This window comes from Rhipicephalus microplus, chromosome X, assembly GCF_043290135.1.
Source record: "Rhipicephalus microplus isolate Deutch F79 chromosome X, USDA_Rmic, whole genome shotgun sequence".
NCBI lineage: Eukaryota > Metazoa > Arthropoda > Arachnida > Ixodida > Ixodidae > Rhipicephalus > Rhipicephalus microplus.
In genome coordinates this window covers 424,316,755-424,335,694 of record NC_134710.1, presented here as the reverse complement: position 1 = coordinate 424,335,694, position 18,940 = coordinate 424,316,755, and the positions used below count along the sequence as shown (strand labels likewise).

The following is an 18,940-nucleotide window of genomic DNA, read 5'->3' as shown; positions in this document are numbered from 1 at the left end:
CATAAATACATGTTAACGAACATTTAAAAAATTAATTTTTTGAAGCTATTATTTAATTTTACAAATAAATTTTCCGATGCCCTAATTTTATTCGAGAGTGTTGTAAAATACTATTCTTGGCTGACTGAACCCGTATATCATCCTCGATCACTGCAGTGTTCAACAACTTTCCATAATTATTTCTAACTTGTCCTGAAATGTTTTTTCTAGTTTTCTCAAAACTGCCCTTTTTATCATGATGTAGTTTTGGATATCTCTGGTGGTACTTTTTCTATCACAGTGATTCTTGTTTTGTTAGAAAAAGGGGGCCAATGGGGAGAGCAGTAGGCATGAAATTTGAACGAGTAACATGAGAAATGTTTTCAAAAAGTAATAATTTCTCCAAGGTGTTACCAAAGCATTTTGCTTACAAAAGTTTGACATGCTATAACTTTGGCCCAAATTAGTCCAGAGCATTCATTCTTGCAGCACAGCAAGCTCTGACTATACAACATCATTTTTATATGCCACTGTCTTTGATCACTACCAGCATACAAGAGAAAACTCACCTCCAAATTAGGCAATTCAAAAAACAAGTTTTTCTCAATATTTTGAAAAGTACATGTTGCACAGAAAAAGTAATTGCATATTTGAAATCAACATGTCAAAATACATAAGGTTTGGAAGTTTGATCAAAATTCACCCACAACCAAAAAAATTTTTTTAGGTGGAGTGTCCTCCCTTAAAGCAGCAGTTAAAAAAACAATTCAAATCAGCTCATACACAAACTCTTCCGATCTATGCCTCAGCAGCTTGCTTTGCTGCTCCATGACATACAACTATACCAGTGCCCTTTCTTTGTTGCCATAAGTGAAGCTTATCACATCCGATGTTAGCATGAAGTAAAAACCGCAGGTCACTGTAGCACTAGAAATAACTGGAACTCTCATGAGACAAAGAGGGGCACCTGTTCACGGTAGGTGTCCTGGGGCAGGCAATCAACAAGATTGACACATCCTAAGAGGCAGTTCGTTGGGTACTCGTCCGGAAATTTCAGTTCTTCGGTCTCTGCTATAGAAGTGGAGAAAAAAATATATACAAGAGATTACAAAATTTAGGAGAAAACACTTCCAGACGGTACTTTCTCACTCTGTTTGAAACAGACTCTAAAAAATCATTTTGAATTTGTTTTGAAAAATGTTTTCAAGCTAATATAACCTTATCTGTAGCTTTATGCAGCACTCTGTCAACATCCTTCAGATATTTAGTGTACAGTTGAAGTTATAGAGGAGAGCTGACTTGTTTGTCGCAGAATACTAGTAATTCTATCTTCTACAATGTTTCCCATTATGTTAACTGCTCCAGCACGACTCATTTAGTGTCTTTCCAGAGATTATGACAACAGTAATCAAACAAGGGAGACCTAAATCAGAAGCATTGCCTTAGAAACGAGATTCATTACCAAGGCCTTGTTCGTATACTGTTGAGCATGGTTTACAAGCTGAAAAGACAGAAAATAGGCAAAAAGTTGGGAAAACTAACAAGGAAAAAGCCAACTGAGCAGGCGCGCAGGCAGAAATTTTTTTCAAAGGGGCACCACCTTAGAACTGGGGGCCGGGGTGTGGGCGACCGCTATTTTGTATGCTATATACCATGAAAAATTTGGGAAAGGTGGAGAAGGGAGGGCACAGGCTTGGTCAGCAACTCCCAGAAACTGCCACTGGCAGATGGAAGCTCACATGGTCGGGTGGTACACACATGGGAACGGACGCCCGGGGAGGAGGATGGTGGTGGGGCAGACCACGATAAAAGTTACCGTGGCGAGAGAAATAAGCTTTACCGAAGATTAGAGCGGCACATGTGTAGTGCAAGAAAGAAGGTTTCGTGCAAGAAAGAAGGTTTCGTCCCATTTTAAAATATACATAATTCAACTGTTTGCACATTCATTTTTCATCGCGTATGAAGCTCCCATGCTGAAACTGAAACGTTCTGCTTTCATCTGTACATTCATGGTCTGTGCTCAATTAAACCCCATGGGCAAAAAATAACAACCACAACAAAAAAGAGAGCGATGACAGTGCCACTGCCTGCAGCCGCAACAGTAGCATCATGTACGTAGCACACTGTGGCACGCCGCCGGTAATGTTTACTGCAACTTGCAGCCTGCAGAAATCCGCACAGATGAAGTCAGAGCAATACAACGCTGTTCAAAAATGAAAACACCGCAACTCGCCGTTAAAAACAATGCATCTATTTGCCAGCTTTCCTTCGCCAGAGCTAGGCAAGATCATGTGATCCAACCCTGCAAGTCCCAGCGATTGAAGCATTCGCGCCACCAGTGGTGAACCTCCCACCCGTTATAATTGTTGTAGCGATATTTAATATCGCTACAACGATTAATATCGTTAATATCGTTGTAGCGATATTTCATCTATAGACAACAAAATTTGGTAAAGGCTAGTTCACACCAAAGGCGGGGCGGCAAAGTGCGCAAGTGGGCTTTTCGAAGCGGCGAGAGCGTGCTTCTGCTCCGCCCGCCCGTCACCTTTGGCTCATTGCACGGCAGAAGAGGCCGGCATTTGACGATTTTGCGCATGTGTCGCTATGAGGTGGCAATGCTTCTCCCAAAGCTGAAACCGCACCACCACCGCACCCTCCTCTGCGTGGCATTCTAATTGGCTGCGGCACAACGGCCTGCCTCGGCAGGGGGCAAAAAATTGCTCTGAGAGCGATCGCCCTTTCCACGTTGTTTTGCTCCCGCTTTTGTCGCCTGAAGAAAATATTTTCGCCACTTTCCGCTTTGCCGCTTTGGCTGCCCCGCGTTCGGTGTGAGTGAGCCTCAAGGGCTGATGATTATGACTCGCCCTTTCGTCCCAGCAAGCGCACGCATTCAACTCTCGTTAACTGAGACTTACCTGGCCGCACAACGAGTGAATGTATTTTCTCACACATAACGCAATCAAAATATGCACGAAAATTGGAGCTAAAGACACAGTGCGGGTTAAAAGAAAATTTCGGTGCTTCAGGGCACGGCTGCACAACAATGCAAGGAAGGTGACATTGCGTCAATATGCAGGTAGTTTTTTTTTTTTTTTTACTTACGCAGTTTGCGATTGTGGGTGCCAGTTATATGCAGAGGCAGGTTGTAGAAAGGTAAATATGATACTCAGGCGACCCTTGCGGTGGACTCAGAGTGCAATGCACGAATCCACGAACGAGCGTGTCAAAGCTTCGCAAGAGGCCAACTGAATATTGCAACTGAAAGTGCGAAAGCTATCGTGGCCATAAGTAAACGACAAGAGAGCCCTAAATCTCCGTGTCATTTCATAGCTTTATTGTCTTTAATCTACGGCTGTGTTAGCTGTGCAGCGGCTGCAGCAGGTGCGTAGACAGACTTTCTGGGAGGGTGGAGGGGGGCACCTCTTTTATTTTGGGAGGAGCAATTCAATTCAATTCTATTTTATTTCATCCCAAGGATGAGGGCAGGCTCAGGAGAAAAGTGACGTTTTGTCACTTGAGGAGAACCCGAGCCTCCCTAATACATGGCAAGCAATGCGGACATGGGTGAAGAAACATAGGCCATGAACATATAGGCAATGAACATGGGCCATGAGATGTTTGGCGCAGTACAAGTCTGAAGATGCACGTACAGTAATGCTATGTACAGAGACTAATATGTGTAAGTAATTTCTTTCAGCACAAATTCTGAAGTACAATGCAAAATATGACAGAATACAAAATACTATATATATGACAACAATGCTATGCATAGAAATTGCGTGTACACACATACACATAGATATACACACATATATGTAGATACATATACACACATATATATATACATATACACATATATATATACATATACACATATATATATACATATATATATTTATATATAGACAGTTCCATGAATGCCTGGACCACCATTTTCTCGATTTTCACGATAAAAGCACTTCCCTAATGTCACGTGCACTGCATTTCTCAAGAATTAGTTTTGCCTCCAGTAATTTATTTAATAACAAAGGAACACTAAAACACAACATTTGTTGCCCAAAATTTTTTCTACAGAATGGAAGGTTCCAGTGTTGTTGGTGACGAGTAGGGTACGGAATAGCATGCGTTTCCAGAACAAAGATATCTAAGAAGGCACGATTGTTATGAAAAAGAGATTGCTTATATCTTATTGCTAGGGAATACCCATAAAGTTTGTGAATTAGGACAATAATATAGTGCTGAAACAGTTCATCTGTGTGTGCATAGTAGTTGACATTTGCTATAAACCTGATCGCTTTTTTTTTTTTGTAGTCTGTATATTTTACTTATGTTGGTTGCTGTCGTACTTGCCCATACCAAAAGACAATAATTTACATGCGACAAAAACAAGCTGTTATAAAGTGTTCGTTTAATAGAAACTGGAAGAAAATAATGCATTCGTGCAAGTATGCCCACACATTTTGATAGGTTGGTAATTATATTATTAATCTGAGGATCCCACGACATTGTGCAATTAAAAAGTACTCCTAAAGTTTTAACGGTTCCTACAATTTCAACAGCCGCACTACCTATACGTAATCTATTGCCTAAGGAAATCTGTCTCTGCGAATGAAAAACTACAGCTTTTGTTTTTGTTGCATTAATGAGTAATTAATTTCATTTACTCCATGTGTTTAAGCTTTCTAACGTAGTGTTTATAAGTGTGATCATGGCAGTCATGTCGTTACCTGTAAAGAAAATGCTGGTGTCATACGTGTATATTATGTATTTAGGTTTGTCACTGACCTTGACAATGTCATTTATGTATAGGTTAAAAAGCAGCAGTCCTAGAATGCTACCTTGCGGAACCCCTGTGGTTATTACCTGGAGAGAAGAAAATGAATCCTTAATTTTTACACATTGTGAGCGGTACTTAAAGTAAGATTTAAGCACCCCCTTGAAATGGTCATTTTTCGCTCTCTGTGCTATGGTGAAAAAAAATTGGAGGGAGGGGAGTTGGGGGCTGAGGGGGGAGGGCGCATGTGTCCTGTGTGTTATTCTCTGGCTATGCCCCTGCAACTGAGGGCAGAGAAAGTAGCCACGCGTGTGTGAGAACAATGGCGACCTATTCATTTATGTCACTGATTGCAAAAGCCTTTTGGGAAAAATTTAAGCAAGTACTGCATGAATCTTCCAAAATCATAATTGCTAAGAATATAGCCTCGATCACTCACCTTAGCAATGATTTGGTGCAGGTTAACGAATCTTCTTGCAATGTTCTAAAAATACACAGTTTTAGATGAAAGTACACAGAGTTTCCCATTAGCGTTTAGTGCCACTGCGCATATGTTATACTCTAACTGCTTGGGTAAGCACATCGAATTCCTAATATTGCGTACAGCCCATGCAGCATAAACCCTAGTATTTGCTTATTTATTTATTCATACTGTTAACCCTCTCTTGACTTGAAGGTTGTTACAGGAAAAGCACAATGAATAACCCCAGGCACAAACATATAACGATGCCCAACTAACAAGCAAAATTATAATTGATACAATACCTGTCTAAAAATACCAAAAAATCATTTACATCATTTGTTTGCACAGCTTCCTCTGGCAAACTATTCCACAAGTTAACGGCATCACGAAAAAAAGAAAAACGAAACAAATCTGTGCGGGTTCGTATTGGTTGCACAGCGAAGTGATGAGCTGTTCGCAGAGGCCATTTGTCAAGCTGTTTATATACAGTAAAACCTCCTTAATTCGAAGTCACTGGGGCTACGAAAAATCTTTGAAATCAACGGGTTTTCGAATTAATAAAGGTGCAAGTAAGTTGGATGCGAGGTACCTGGAATTATTCTAAGTAATCTGGGCTAGTTGTTTGCTCTGCAGGTTAGTTTGCGGCTTAAAGTAATAGATTTTCCAGCAATATCTGGTCTAAATTTTGTCGCAAACACAGGAGGACGGTGGGCCTTGCGGCTGTCATCGGTGAATAAAAAAGAGGACACTGTTTTGATCAACTGAAATGCGCACCAGCGGAAAACAAGACATCTTCGCTGCAACACAATAGCAACACGCCGGCAGCATGTCGCCAGTATCTCGCTGCGTCAGCACGTCATCATGCAACCATGCGCCCGTTCTTTTCGGTAAAATAAAGAAGTCAATAATGACCAGTGTGACAAGATTTGTGATGTACTTTGGCTGGAAAACATGATCGTTGAAGCTTTCAAACTTGCTTTTCGAAGTAGGCATTGCAGGCGAGAACTCCGCTAGCAGAACAAGCGCGCAAGTTGCTGGTGCAACTAGAAATCGGAAGTTCGCATACACCACAAGTTATGCCAAACTGTCTTTTATTAATTTCCTTACAATCCCAGAAAAAAATGGGTAATTCACGACGCGCTGAAAGTGCGACAGACATGCAATGTGCTGCCCGCACGTCATCACTGTGTTGCAGCGAAGCACAATATTTTTTCCGTAGGCACACAGTTTAGTTGACCACGAGACTGGCTTTTATTAATTTTTTTTCTGCGCTGAAAGTAGCAAGGCTAGATTGCCTTAGCTGCCGCTTATTAGTATCACTACAATGCATTGCCTGGTGGATCTTAAGGGGGGACATGGGTGATTATTTTATGAACCAAATGTGACAAAAGTTGGCATGCTTACTTAGTTTGTTCTCCTGATTCTAAAAATGTAGCGATTTTTTCTGTAGCTTCATTAGTTATTTAAATAATCAAGATAACAATTTCTATTGTTCTTACCACAATGGAAAAATAACCACCCATCAAAAATTTATAAATGACATAGGGATTGACAGTAGAAAGCATAAGACATACAACATAGGAAGCACTTTTTAGATTGGGGCATTATTTCTAACTCTACAGTACACTAAACTTCACAGCTCTGAATGTGGCCATTGTGTGGTCACACAAAAGACTAGTTTAAAAAATTTGCATCAAGATGAATCAAAATCTGCTTCCTATGTTGTGTGCTCCAAACATATAGCTTCATGCTCCAAAAAAAAATATTCTGCTATCTGTAATATTTTCCGATCTATTGCAGTAATTTTCATGCAGGGTGTGCAAAATTGCCATTTTGAGAAAATGAAGAAAACATATAATTCTAAGATTTTTAACTGTAAAAATGTATGTACTTAGAATCACATGGCCATTGACATATAAATGAATGCTAGAAAGTCTAAGGAGTGCAACGCAGCAAGCTAATCGAAAATTGAACGAGTACTTCTCGAATAACAGCACAGTTCATTGCATTGCATTACAGCACAGCTCATTGCATGTAACCAAATACAGAAATTTTTATATTAAAATAAAAAAATGAAGCTGCCCATTACTAATAGGCTTCCAGCATTGTTTTTGTGCACATTAAGCTACATTGTGCAAAAACAATTACAGCTCTAGCTGTCCTAGGTCCACTTTTACCGAACAAGCAAAAGAAAGTTGTCAAAATCTGTGCTTCAAGAATAATGCTGTTAAAACTTTATTTCGCCTTTCCGAGGTATTTTGTTCCCCAAAAAATGTAATTTTTTATATGCTGACAAACAGATGTTGTCCACGTGTTGATTCCAGCTTAAATTGTCTGTAATTATTACACCCAAGTATTTAAAGCTAGCCGCCCTATTGAGAAGCCTGTCCTCTAATATTCACACAAACGCGGAATTTTCTTTTACGTAATGTGTGTGTAGGCCGTCTTCTTGTTATTAATTTCAATCCCCAATTTTTCGCACCACTCACCTAGCGATTGAAGACAGCGTCGATTTTAAGTTGGTCGTCTGTAGATGTAACTTGGCAATAAATAAGACAGCCATCAGCGAACAGTTTAGTTTTTACTGATGGTTCAATAACTCAAGCTATGTCATTTATATATATCAGGAACAGGAGAAGCTCTAGCATGGATTTTTGTGGTACTCCTGAATAAACTTCTAAATTGTTCGATACACTACTTTTATATTTAACAGCTTGTTGGCGATGTGATAAGTAAGCACGAATCCATTCAAGCAACTGCGTACAGACTCCTAGGCTGCGAAGTTTAGAAAGAAGTTTATCGTGAGATGCTTTATCCAACGCCTTTGCGCAATCCATACATAAGACATCAGCTTGTTGACATGCATCCAGAGAAGTAGTGAAGTCATGAATTGTTTGACCAAGTTTCGTAACAGTAGAAAGACCAGATCTGAAGCCATGCTGGAAAGGGCATAATATATTATTGTCCTCTAGAAACTGCCTTACATGCTTTGACATTACGCACTCAACCATTTAACAGCACACAGATGCCAGAGATACAGGTCTATAGTTGTTGACTGATTGATATGTGGGGTTCAACGAGCCAAAACCACCTTATGATTATGAGAGACACCGTAGTGGAGGGCTCCGGAAATTTCGATCACCTGGGGTTCTTTAACGTGCACCCAAATCTGAACACACGGGACTAAAACATTTCCGCCTCCATCGGAATTGCAGCAGCAGCCGCCGGGATTCGAACCCGCGACCTGCGGGTCAGCAGCCGAGTACCTTAGCCACTAGACCACCGCAGCGGGGCAATATAGTTGTTGTTGAATAACAATTGGTACCCACTTTTAAATATTGGAACTACTATGGCACTGTGCCAGTCTTGGGGCAACGAGTAACATTTTAAAGACTTTTGAAACGGTAGAGTGAGATAATAAGACAGCCACTCTGCATACCGTCGCAAAAAAGTAGTCGGTATACCGTCAGGTCCGGCAGTTTTCTTTGTGTCTAACAATAATAGCATGTTAAATATTCCTTCACGAGTTATGCACATTTCTTCCTCTATGCGTGACAGCAGAGAAGGTAATTGATACTCTTCGGTATCGTCTTCGGTTTTTATGAACACTGACTGGAAATAGTGATTGAACCTGTTGGCAATTTCACCCTCCTCTTGTACGATTTCCATTCCATCTAATATCTGCTCAATTCTCTCACCCTTATACTGGAAAAAAATCCAAAATTGTCGTGGACAATTCTGCAGAAAGCTGGTGAACGTTTTAGTGAAATAAGTGTCTTCAGCTTGCCTCTGCTCTGTTTTGATGTTTCTCTTAATTATCAAAATTTCAGTGGCCGCCGCCTTTCTTTTTCGCAGTCTTTTTGTCTTGCGTTTCATATGAATGATGCTTCTATTTATCCATGGGCTGCACTGTTTTGTTCTTTTTTTTTTCGTGTGGGTATAAATTTGTCTATACAGTTCTGTACTATTTCTTTAAAACGTTTCCACAAAGTTTCGATTCATTCCGTCTCTGACGCAATCTGAAAAGAATCAAGCGAAAGCTCCAAATAATCAAAGATAGCTGCATCATCTGCGTGGCTATAATCTTTAGCATAAACATACTCATAGGGTCTTGTTCGGACACTGGGCCCCACATCACATTTATAGAAATCAATCTGTGGTCAGATATACCATCTTCAAGTGTTATATCATAATCGTACACTTTACTAGAGACGAAAACCAAGTCCAACAATGACTGCGGCGTAAGAGTAACTCTTGTATAAGCCTTTACAATTTCACTCAAGTTATGGCCAAGCATGACGTAAATTAACGTATCAGGACTAGAAGTCTTAACAGTTCCCTTGCAAAGTTTCTCCAAATTAATGTGAGGCAGGTTGAAGTCGCCAGCCATTATTAGCCTTGTATTTTAATATACATTATAGCATAAAAACATGTTTAATTCTTCCAAGAACTCAGGTGGAGTGTAAAGCATTCTGTACACTGCTCCAATTACATACACTGTCTTAGCATAATTATTATTACACTAGACAATTTCTGATAAGGTAAAATTTATCTTTATTGCGACTATTTTATTTTTAATCACCACTCCAACACCACCTCCTCGCAATCTGTCTCACCTGAAGATCCCATAACCAAGATAAACAATGCAACTGTCTCTGATAGTATTATTTAACCAAGTTTCAGTTATTATAACTACATGTGGCCTATGAAAGTAACAAATATTAGAGCTCTGATAATTTGTTAACGATGCTCCTTGCGTTTAGTGAAAGCAGTCTGAGCTACGATTGTGACGGTAGAACTCGCTTCCCGCGCATTCCGACTAATGATCCCGCTGCCTCTGAAATGCTCAGGGCACAGTTATCCGGATTATCTTTGTGCGGCACTGTATCTTGTCTTCGTTTAAATGGGCAGTGCATGTTCTTCCTGTCATCCCATTCATAGAAGTTATCATTTACTTTAAGCTTATCGTATATCAGCTTTACTTTCGCTCCGTTAGCTCTTTCTGTTTCACTACTTTGCCATAGCATCTTCCTGGAATGCCGAAGACCAACAAATTATTTCTCCTGCTCCTGTTCTCTCATTCAGTCAATTTGTCTGCTTGCTGGCAAACAAGTGATTCCAGGCTACTGATTCGTTTGCTCATTTCTTCAATGACTTCAAGGCAACCAGCCAGTATGTCGCTTTGAGCAGTCAAATCCGAAATGTCCTGCTGCATAGCATCTAGCTTAGCATCGGATGCGGCCTGATTTTCTAAGATTTTTTTTTCTAGTATCTGTGCTGTGCTTGGTCCGGGATTTTCCTCGATATCACCTGATGTCAAGAGCATCAAGACCATAGACCAACAATCAATAATACTAGCAACACAAGTAGCCGAGCACGGCAGTACTAACAAAAATCCGTTTTCAGTTCGTAGGCATGCAGTATTGTAATGGTTACGAACCTGCAAAAACAGTATAGCTGATTTAGGCATGATTTCCGTAGGCCATTAACCGCGCCCTGTGAAGGTGCCTCTGTTGCGTACATCCTTTTGTAGTTTGTTCACCGATGACGTCACTCCCCTCGACAGGTAATCCACCCATGTTGTGCGTACGCTGATAGCCCACGAAGGAAAGCAGAGCATCGGCGCTGGTTATCGAAGTTGAATCAGCGAAAATCCTCAACAAGATCTGCAAAAACAGTATCGCTGCTTTAGGCATGTTTTCTGTAGGCCTTTCGCCGTGCCCTGTGAAGGTGCCTCTGTTGCGTTCATCCTTTTGTAGCTTGTCCATCAGTGACGTCACTACCCTCGACAGGTGATCCACCCATGTTGTGCATACGTATTGTGCGTATGCTGATAGCCCACGAAGGAAAGCAGAGCATCGACACTGGTTATCGAAGGCGAATCGGCGAAAATCCACGGAAAGATCTGCAAAAACAGTATTGCTGGTTCAGGCATGTTTTCCGTAGGCCTTTCGCCGTGCCCTTTTGCCGACACTTTCTTCACATGAACTAGAAGCCACAGTCTTGCGGTGACAATAAAAATGAGTACGGTGTGACTAGCTCAAGATCACAGTACTTGGGATAATGGTAGGCTTGTGCAAATATTCTAACACTTCAAGCGTTAGAATGAATGTTAACATATTCTAATTTAAATTATTTGAATTTTCGAAGTATTCAAATAGGGGCAGTATAGTGTATCGCACATATTGCAAAGAAAAAGAGGATATTTGTCATGAGCCAACCAAACTTGTGGGAGTGCTGACACTCCATGTAAAGTTGTTTGCACCTCGTGATGCATGTGTTCCGTGCCAAAGCCACAGTCAGAGGTCGCAATTATTGAGCGGGCGGTGGTGTAGTGCTCGTGAGCGTTATCACCACCACTATCATCATAGTTAGAACGGTAGCACCAACAGTGCCGCCTAGTGGCAAGCCTTGGTGGTAGCACGGGAGAGATGAGCGAGCCTCTTTGGTGGGTGGTGGTTGGCGTGAACAGTTGTCTCTAGTGGTGGGTCTCCGGTGCGCAACACTGCGGGGTGCGCGCCAGGGGCCCTCTTGGTAAGTCGAGCGAAGGTGAGGCTGCCTTAAGTCTGTTCTTGTGTTTGTTACGTTGTTGAATGTTATGTAATATTGTGTAAAGTTGTTTAGCATGTGGATCACAATTGATGTATAATAATTCGGCTAACAATATCATTGATCAAAAAGGAGGTAAATAAATGTGTGTTGTTTGGTTTGGTCCAACAGGGTCAACTGTGTTCGCACAATCCAAAATGTGGCGCTCGCCATTTCGAGACCCTACACTGGCTGCCAAATGTGGAGCTCTTGGAGCATCGGACGATAGTTTTCGCGATTCGGTACGAGCTTTTGTTTGAGCCAGGGTAGAGTAGGCCTAGGGGGACTTTCATTGCTAGCGTCGACGGTGTGCTTTGTTTAAGAGTGAGGAGATCAGTTGTTGAGGAGTGTTTTAACTTGTCTGCACGTTATGTTTTTTTTTTTCTTCTTACAAGTGGTTTTTTGTGAGTGTGGTTGGTTTTCAAGAATGTTGTTCAGTTGGGATGAGAGCCACGAGGCCTGCATTCTGGGGTGAGCAAAGCTTAGAGCATGTGGACTGTAGGCCAAGCCCGAAACGAGTAAGTAGAGAAGCCTCGTAGCTGGTACAATTTTCTGTAAATAGAGTCGAACATCTACACGATATAGAAGTAGTTGAGAAGGTCAGATGCAGTGACCATAGAATGGTAAGAGCTCGTATTCACCTAGATTTAATATATCAAAGACAAAAACTGATACGCAAGAAGCCAAATAATGAACTGGCGGTGAGAGGGAAAATACAGGAATTCAGAGTTTCACTTCAGAATCGATTCGAGGCACTAAGCGAGATAACCGGCGTTAGCATTGACACAATGAACATAATTTTACTAGTATCGTCAAAAAGTGTGCACTTGAAATTGGACGTACAGTCACAAGACAGGAAACTGGCAAACTATCACAGGAGACGAAAAATCTTATTAAAGGGGCCCTGAAACACTTCTTTAAGTAACCGTGGAATTAATTCACTGAAAAAGCGTATTGCCAGACAAATTCAACACCGCAAAAATTTTAAGAATCCCTCCAATACGAGCAGAGTTACAAAGATTTGTCACACGCTGCAATCGCCTTCTCTCTTCTCTCGTTCCGACAAAAGTGCTGGAAGCTAATCAGGGAGGGATGGGCGGGGCAAACAAAAAATGTCACGCGCGCCTCCTGGTCTTGCATTGAGCACTTTTTTTCTTTGAGTACTTGGTTTTTTTCAGTGTGATCACCCGCGCACGCGTGGACAAGTGACGGGCTTTCGCGGCGATCTCGGTAACGACCGAGCGTGCCATGTTCAAATCAGCGAACGGCTGATAGAAGGGCTTACTACGAGTGATTTTTGGGCTTACTGCGAGATTTGTTGAGAGAAAAGAGAGCGATTTTTAGGTGACTTGAATAATTTATTGTGAATTCCAGGCCGCTGCTGCGCTATAATATTTGGCGTGCAGTAGCCTCTACTATCGATCGGCAGCATTTTCTGACCATGCTCAAAAAGTGTTGCAGGGCCCCTTTAAGAGACGACAAACAATGAAAGCCTCCAATGCAACCAAAAAATAGAGCTAGTGCAAATTTCTAAGTTAATCAATAGACATAAGGTAGCCGACATCAGGATGTATAACATGGAAAAGTTGAGCAAGCTGTGAAAAGCTGCAGAAGCCTAAAACCTGCGAAGGCAGACTTGTGCATAGGCAAAAATCGGATGTATGCATTGAGGAACAAGGAAGGCATTGTCATAACCAATATAGATAGGATAGTCGAGATAGCGGAGGAGTTCTACAGAGAGATGCACAAAAGCCAAAAGAACCAGGATAATAACGTGAGAAACAAAAATGAACAAGAGGAATTCGACATCCTACCAGTAACGACAGGGGAGGTAAGGAAAGCCCTAGAAGGAATGCAAAGAGGCAAAGTTGCTGGTGAGGATAAAGTAACTATAAACCTCCTGAAAGATGGCGGAGAAATTGTGCTAGAAAAATTAGCCACCTTATATATACAAAGTGTCTCTTGACAGGAAGGGTACCAGAATCTTGGAGGAACGCCAACATCATTTATTCCATAAGAAAGGAGACATCAAGGACTTAAAAAATTAGATTGATCAGCTTACTCTCCGTTTTCTACAAACTGTTTACAAAAATAATAGCCAATACAATTAAGGCGATATTAGAGTTCAATTAACTAAAGGACCAAGTAGGATTTCGTGACGGCTGCTCCACAATAGATCATATTCATAAAATCAAACAGGCAATACAGAAATGCGGATAATACAACAAACCTCTACACATAGCTTTCATAAATTATGAGATGGCGCTTGATTTAGTCAAGACATCAGCAGGAATGCAGGCACTACTGAATCATTGGCATCGAAGAACCCTACATACACATACTGGAAGAAATCTACAGAAGATCCACGGCCGCCATAGTTCTCCATAAAGAAAGCTAAAGAATCCCAATAAAGAAAGGTGCAAGGCAGGGAGACACGATCTCTCCAATGCTATTCACCGCTTCTTTACAGGAGGTATTCAGGACCCTAGACTGGGAAGAGTTAGGGATAAGAGTTATTGGAATACTAGAGTAACCTGCGATTCACTAACGACATTGCCTTGCTGAGTAACTCAGGGGATGAATTACAGCTCATGTTTACTGAACTGGACACGGAAAGCAGAAAAGTAGTACTGAAAATTAATATGCACAAAACTAAAGTAATGTGCAACAGTCTTGGCGGAAAACAACACTTTGCGATAGGTGGAGAGACGCTGAAAGTGTGAAGGAATATGTCTAGTTAGGACAGTTAGTAACCGCAGAGCAGAACCATGAGTGTGAAATAACAAGAAGAATAAGGATGGGGTGGGTCACGTTCCGCAAGCATTCTCAAATCGTGAATGGCAATATGCCACTAACCCTCAAGAGGAAAGTACCGTAAATACTCGAATCTAACGCGCACCTTTTTTCAGAGTAAGCGAGTTGATAAATCGCATGCGCGTTAGAATCGAGTACGAAGAAAAATGAATACGGTCATTTTATTGCCATCGGCATTTCCAAAATGGCCGCCCCCTACATGCATCGGCCATTTCTGCCTATGTGTTTCCCATGTGCGGCACTTCATACATGTGCTGAGGAGTTCGTCATTTTGGTGTGCATTAGCATCGACGGCATGGAAGGGCCGATTCCAAAAACTCGACGAGTGCACCACGATGCTGCTTTTAAAAGAAAAGTCATCGCGTGTGCCAAAACGGACGGAAATCGGGCCGCATCCCGGTCGTTCGGTGTTCCCGAAACGTGCATGCGAGACTGGCGGAAACAAAAGCAGAAGATTTTCGACAGCAAAGATTTACGCAAAGGCTTCATTGGACTACAGCAGTGTCATTTTCTACAAATTGAAGAGCTGCTCGGTGAGTATGTGATTGAGCAGTGAGCGGCACAGCGGCCCGTGACGACAGAACTGCTCCAAGTGCAGGCTATGTGTCACAGAACGAGCGCTAAAAATGGGCGCGCCGCCAAATTCTTGCGATAACGCGCGGGAGAAACGCCGCGAGGTCAAAAGAAAAAAAAGAAAACAAACATCCAAGGCTCCCCGGGCGCGCGCTCGCCCCTTGGAAGCGTAGCTTCGCCTACGAACCTCCTCACCCCACATCGACGGCCGAGATAGCCCGCGAAAGTTCTAGAACGAAAGGGGCGTGGTCATACCGAGTTGAGTCATCGGCCGCGGAGGGCATTCCAACCGTCTCGCCCTCTTCCCAGCCTTCACTGCGTATCGCGCCGACGAAATGACGAGAACCTTCTGGAATGTCGCGCGCAAGGTATTTAACCGAGCAGCCGAGATGAGAGATCAGGAGAAGACGGAAGTTAACGCAAGAACGCGTAGGGTATACCGCCGTGTAGTCGGCGAAGGTTTTGTCCGTAGAGGCAAAGCGGGAGAAGAAGATGATTTCCACCTGAGAGGTGACGACTCGAGCTACAGGCAAGGGTGTGTGTGTCTACCGCTATCGAGCGAAGACGCGTGGCAACAGCTGCGTGTGTGAAGCCGACGTGTTTCCGGCGGAGAAGTTTGAAGCTTGGAGAGTGGCCGAGTGAAGACGCGAGGTTTCCTGGAAGAGAAACTTGGGCGAGGTTTCCTGGAAGAGAAACTTCAGGGGGCAGCGGAACGGCAACAACGCTGGACTTTGAGTGAGTGATTCTCGGAAGAGTATCATTCAGACTTTTGTTCCAAGGACTTTGGACTGAATAGGTTTTCTATCTCTTTAGTCTCTAAGTGTCTTGGTTGTTCAATGCATGCAACTGCATTGTAGTGTGTACTGTTGTCTGTGTCCGTTGTTCGAGTGTGGCTAATTGTACTGTGTAGTACGTTGTTTGATCGGTGGCATATTGTACTCAGCTATTGTGGAGTGAGCATATTTGTGTATTGTTTTTCTGATCTGCCATTATTGAGAATGTAGTTTTGTTTGTTTATCAACTCTCGGCTCTGACTTGTTCTTTGGACCACAGCCGGCGTCCGCTGGCGCGCCAAAAAGGACCACTTCTAAATTGTCCACACTTTCGTGGTGCGGTTCGGGGGGCTGATACTTCAGCCCTTGGAATTAGCCCGGCGATCGCCTCCCTCATTAATGGGACCTGTGTGACAATTAATCTGGCGTCCGCGACACAGGACCTTTTGGTGCACAGTGTGTCCAAAGTAGTGAGAAAGAGCCTCGAGCTGTTCATAGTGCTATCAGAACGATTTTGTGTGTTGTTCAGTGTTCTCGTTAACGAGTGCAGGGGAGTGTTCCGATAGACTGATTTAGGCAGATACTTTTTGCACGCGGCAAGGTTTTATTTGCGAGTTGCGAGACACAATGGATCTCGAAAAGTTAGTCGCTCTTGGTGAGAAGATGGGTCTTTCTGGCGTCGAACTACGGAAGTGGGTAAGCCAGAAGGAGAAAGAGGCGGTGGAGAGAGATAGGTTGGCAGCTGAGAGAGCCAAGGAAGAAAAAGCAGCTGAGTTGGAGAGAGAGAGATTGGCAGCTGAGAGGGCCAAGGAAGAAAACGCAGCTGAGTTGGAACGAGAGAAGTTGGCAGCTGAGAGGGCCAAGGAAGAAAAAGCAGCTGAGTTGGAGCGAGAGAGGTTGGCAGCTGAGAGAGCGAAAGAAGAAAGAGAGCAGCAATTAAAGTTGGAGCTGGAGAGAGAAAAGTTGGCAGCTGAAAGGGCGAGAGAAGAAAGAGAAGCAAAGGAGCGACAGCTGAAAGAAGAAAGAGAGGCAATGGAGCGACAGCTGAAGGAAGAAAGAGAGCAGCAATTGAAGTTGGAGCTGGAGAGAGAAAGACTGGCAGCTGAGAGGGCGAAAGAAGAAAGAGAGGAAAGGAAACGGCAGCGACAGCACGAGATAGAACTCGAGCGGCTCCGTTTGCAACAGCGAAGTGAAACTCCGGTCCAAGCTAGAGTTGAAAGCAGCGAACGGGAAGAACATGGCTTCCGCTTGAACCCAAGCAAGCTGCTCGTAGCGTTTGATGAAAGGAAGGACGACCTTGACGCGTACCTTCACCGATTTGAGACAATTGCAAGGAGCCAGAATTGGCCGGAACATCAATGGACAACTGCTTTGAGTACTTGCTTGAGTGGTGAAGCGCTCAGTGTGTACGGTAGGCTGACGCCGACCGATGCAGCCAACTATACAAAGGTGAAAGCTGCTTTGCTGAAGCGATTTAGATTTACCGTGGAAGGATTCCGGGACAGATTTCGGACAGGAAAGCCAGCTGATGGTGAGACGGCATCGCAGTATGCCGCCCGACTTTGTCATTATTTCGACAGATGGATTGAACTTTCAGGGACAGCGCAGGAGTACGATGAACTTAGAGAGCTCCTAATTAGAGAACAATTTCTTACTAGTTGCCACCCAAGCCTGTCGCTGTATTTGAAAGAGAGGAAGGCTGAGCCACTTGAAGGAATGCTTGAATTGGGTGATCAATTCTTGGAAGCGCAAGGTGGAACTAATTTGGCCAAAGTCAAAAAGGATTGTCCCGATGATTCGAAGAAATTGGCTCCCGAAGAAAAGAAGCGTGCACCGGAGAGCACTCGTTGTTTTCTGTGTAACCGAGTGGGTCATCGCGCGAAAAACTGTCGAACGATCTTTACGAGCCCTACGGTAGTAAAATGTTTTAAGTGTGGTCAGACTGGGCACAAAGCAGACGCATGTCGAAACGGAGCGAGTCAAACTCACCAGGTATCCTGTGTGCTAGCAGCACCGAAATCCGATGATAATGCCGTCACGGACGGATTTGTAGAGTTGAAAAATGGGGAGAAAATTCCTATTGTGGGAGCTGTAATGTCAAAACGGCTAACCGGTGTTACGAAGGGAATGCCAACGCTGCCTGGAAAGGTTGCGGGGAAGAAGATTACGGTTCTAAGAGATACCGGTAGCTCCACGGTTACCGTGCGGAGAAATTTGGTACGGGAAAGTGAGTTGACCGGCAAAACGAAACCGGTTTGCTTAATTGACCGTTCAGTTCGGATGCTTCCCGAAGCAGAGATTGAGGTGGAAACCCCGTAGTTCAGCGGGAAGGTTACTGCTTTATGCATGACGACCCCCCTTTACGACCTTGTCATCGGAAACATCGCCGGGGCGCGAGGACCGAATGATCCGGAATGTTTGGGAGAAGACCCTAAGATAGAGCCCTCCCCAACCCAGCGACCGCGAGATACAGTGGAGGAGCATCCCGTGACGGATCTCACTAGAGCCCAAGGTGAAGCCACGGCGCAAGAGACAGCGAATGAGAAGACGATCGTGTTGAATGAGTTCACGCGCTGGGCAGCTGGACGTACGTCGGCACGACCCCAACCGACCGACAGTGTAAAGGAGACGGAGTCGGCCAGCCAGGCCAAAACGTAGAGACATGAACAAGCTGGTAAATAAACAGACCGGACCCGTCGAACGTCATGACCCGTTAGCAGGGTCGGAAGTGACAACGATGGCTGAGACGCTGCCTCAGATACCGTCGTTGGAAAAGGCTCGCCGAAAAAGAACAAGGAAAAACAAGAAGAGATCGAGCGAGCACCGCAAGAAAGGAAGCAAGCGCAGCTCGAAATACACAGGATAGGTGCTGAGGTCGAATCAGAATGTATTTGGCAGTGCCGAGTGCCATATGTTGTGTTAATGTTGTGTTATCCTGTGTCACAAATGTCGAAGTGTTTGTGCTGTGATGTGATG

The 18,940-nt window shown here is 43.4% G+C and overlaps 1 protein-coding gene across 13 annotated transcripts in view; it reads right to left on the bottom strand.

The window, feature by feature from the left end:
* LOC142776538 (activating signal cointegrator 1-like) overlaps positions 1-18,940 on the bottom strand; it is a 135,410-nt gene that overhangs the window by 77,667 nt on the left and 38,803 nt on the right. For 10 of the 13 annotated variants that reach the window (XR_012887619.1, XM_075880378.1, XM_075880373.1 and 7 more), the window contains one exon: positions 947-1,050. Coding sequence is in view for 12 of the 13 variants with exons in the window: in XM_075880378.1 (XP_075736493.1) it covers positions 947-1,050 (104 nt within the window). In the remaining variant the exon portion in view is untranslated. Of the gene's footprint in view, positions 1-946; positions 1,051-4,798; positions 4,843-18,940 lie in introns of those variants that run through there. The other 3 variants (XM_075880374.1, XM_075880382.1, XM_075880384.1) reach the window with 2 other exon arrangements.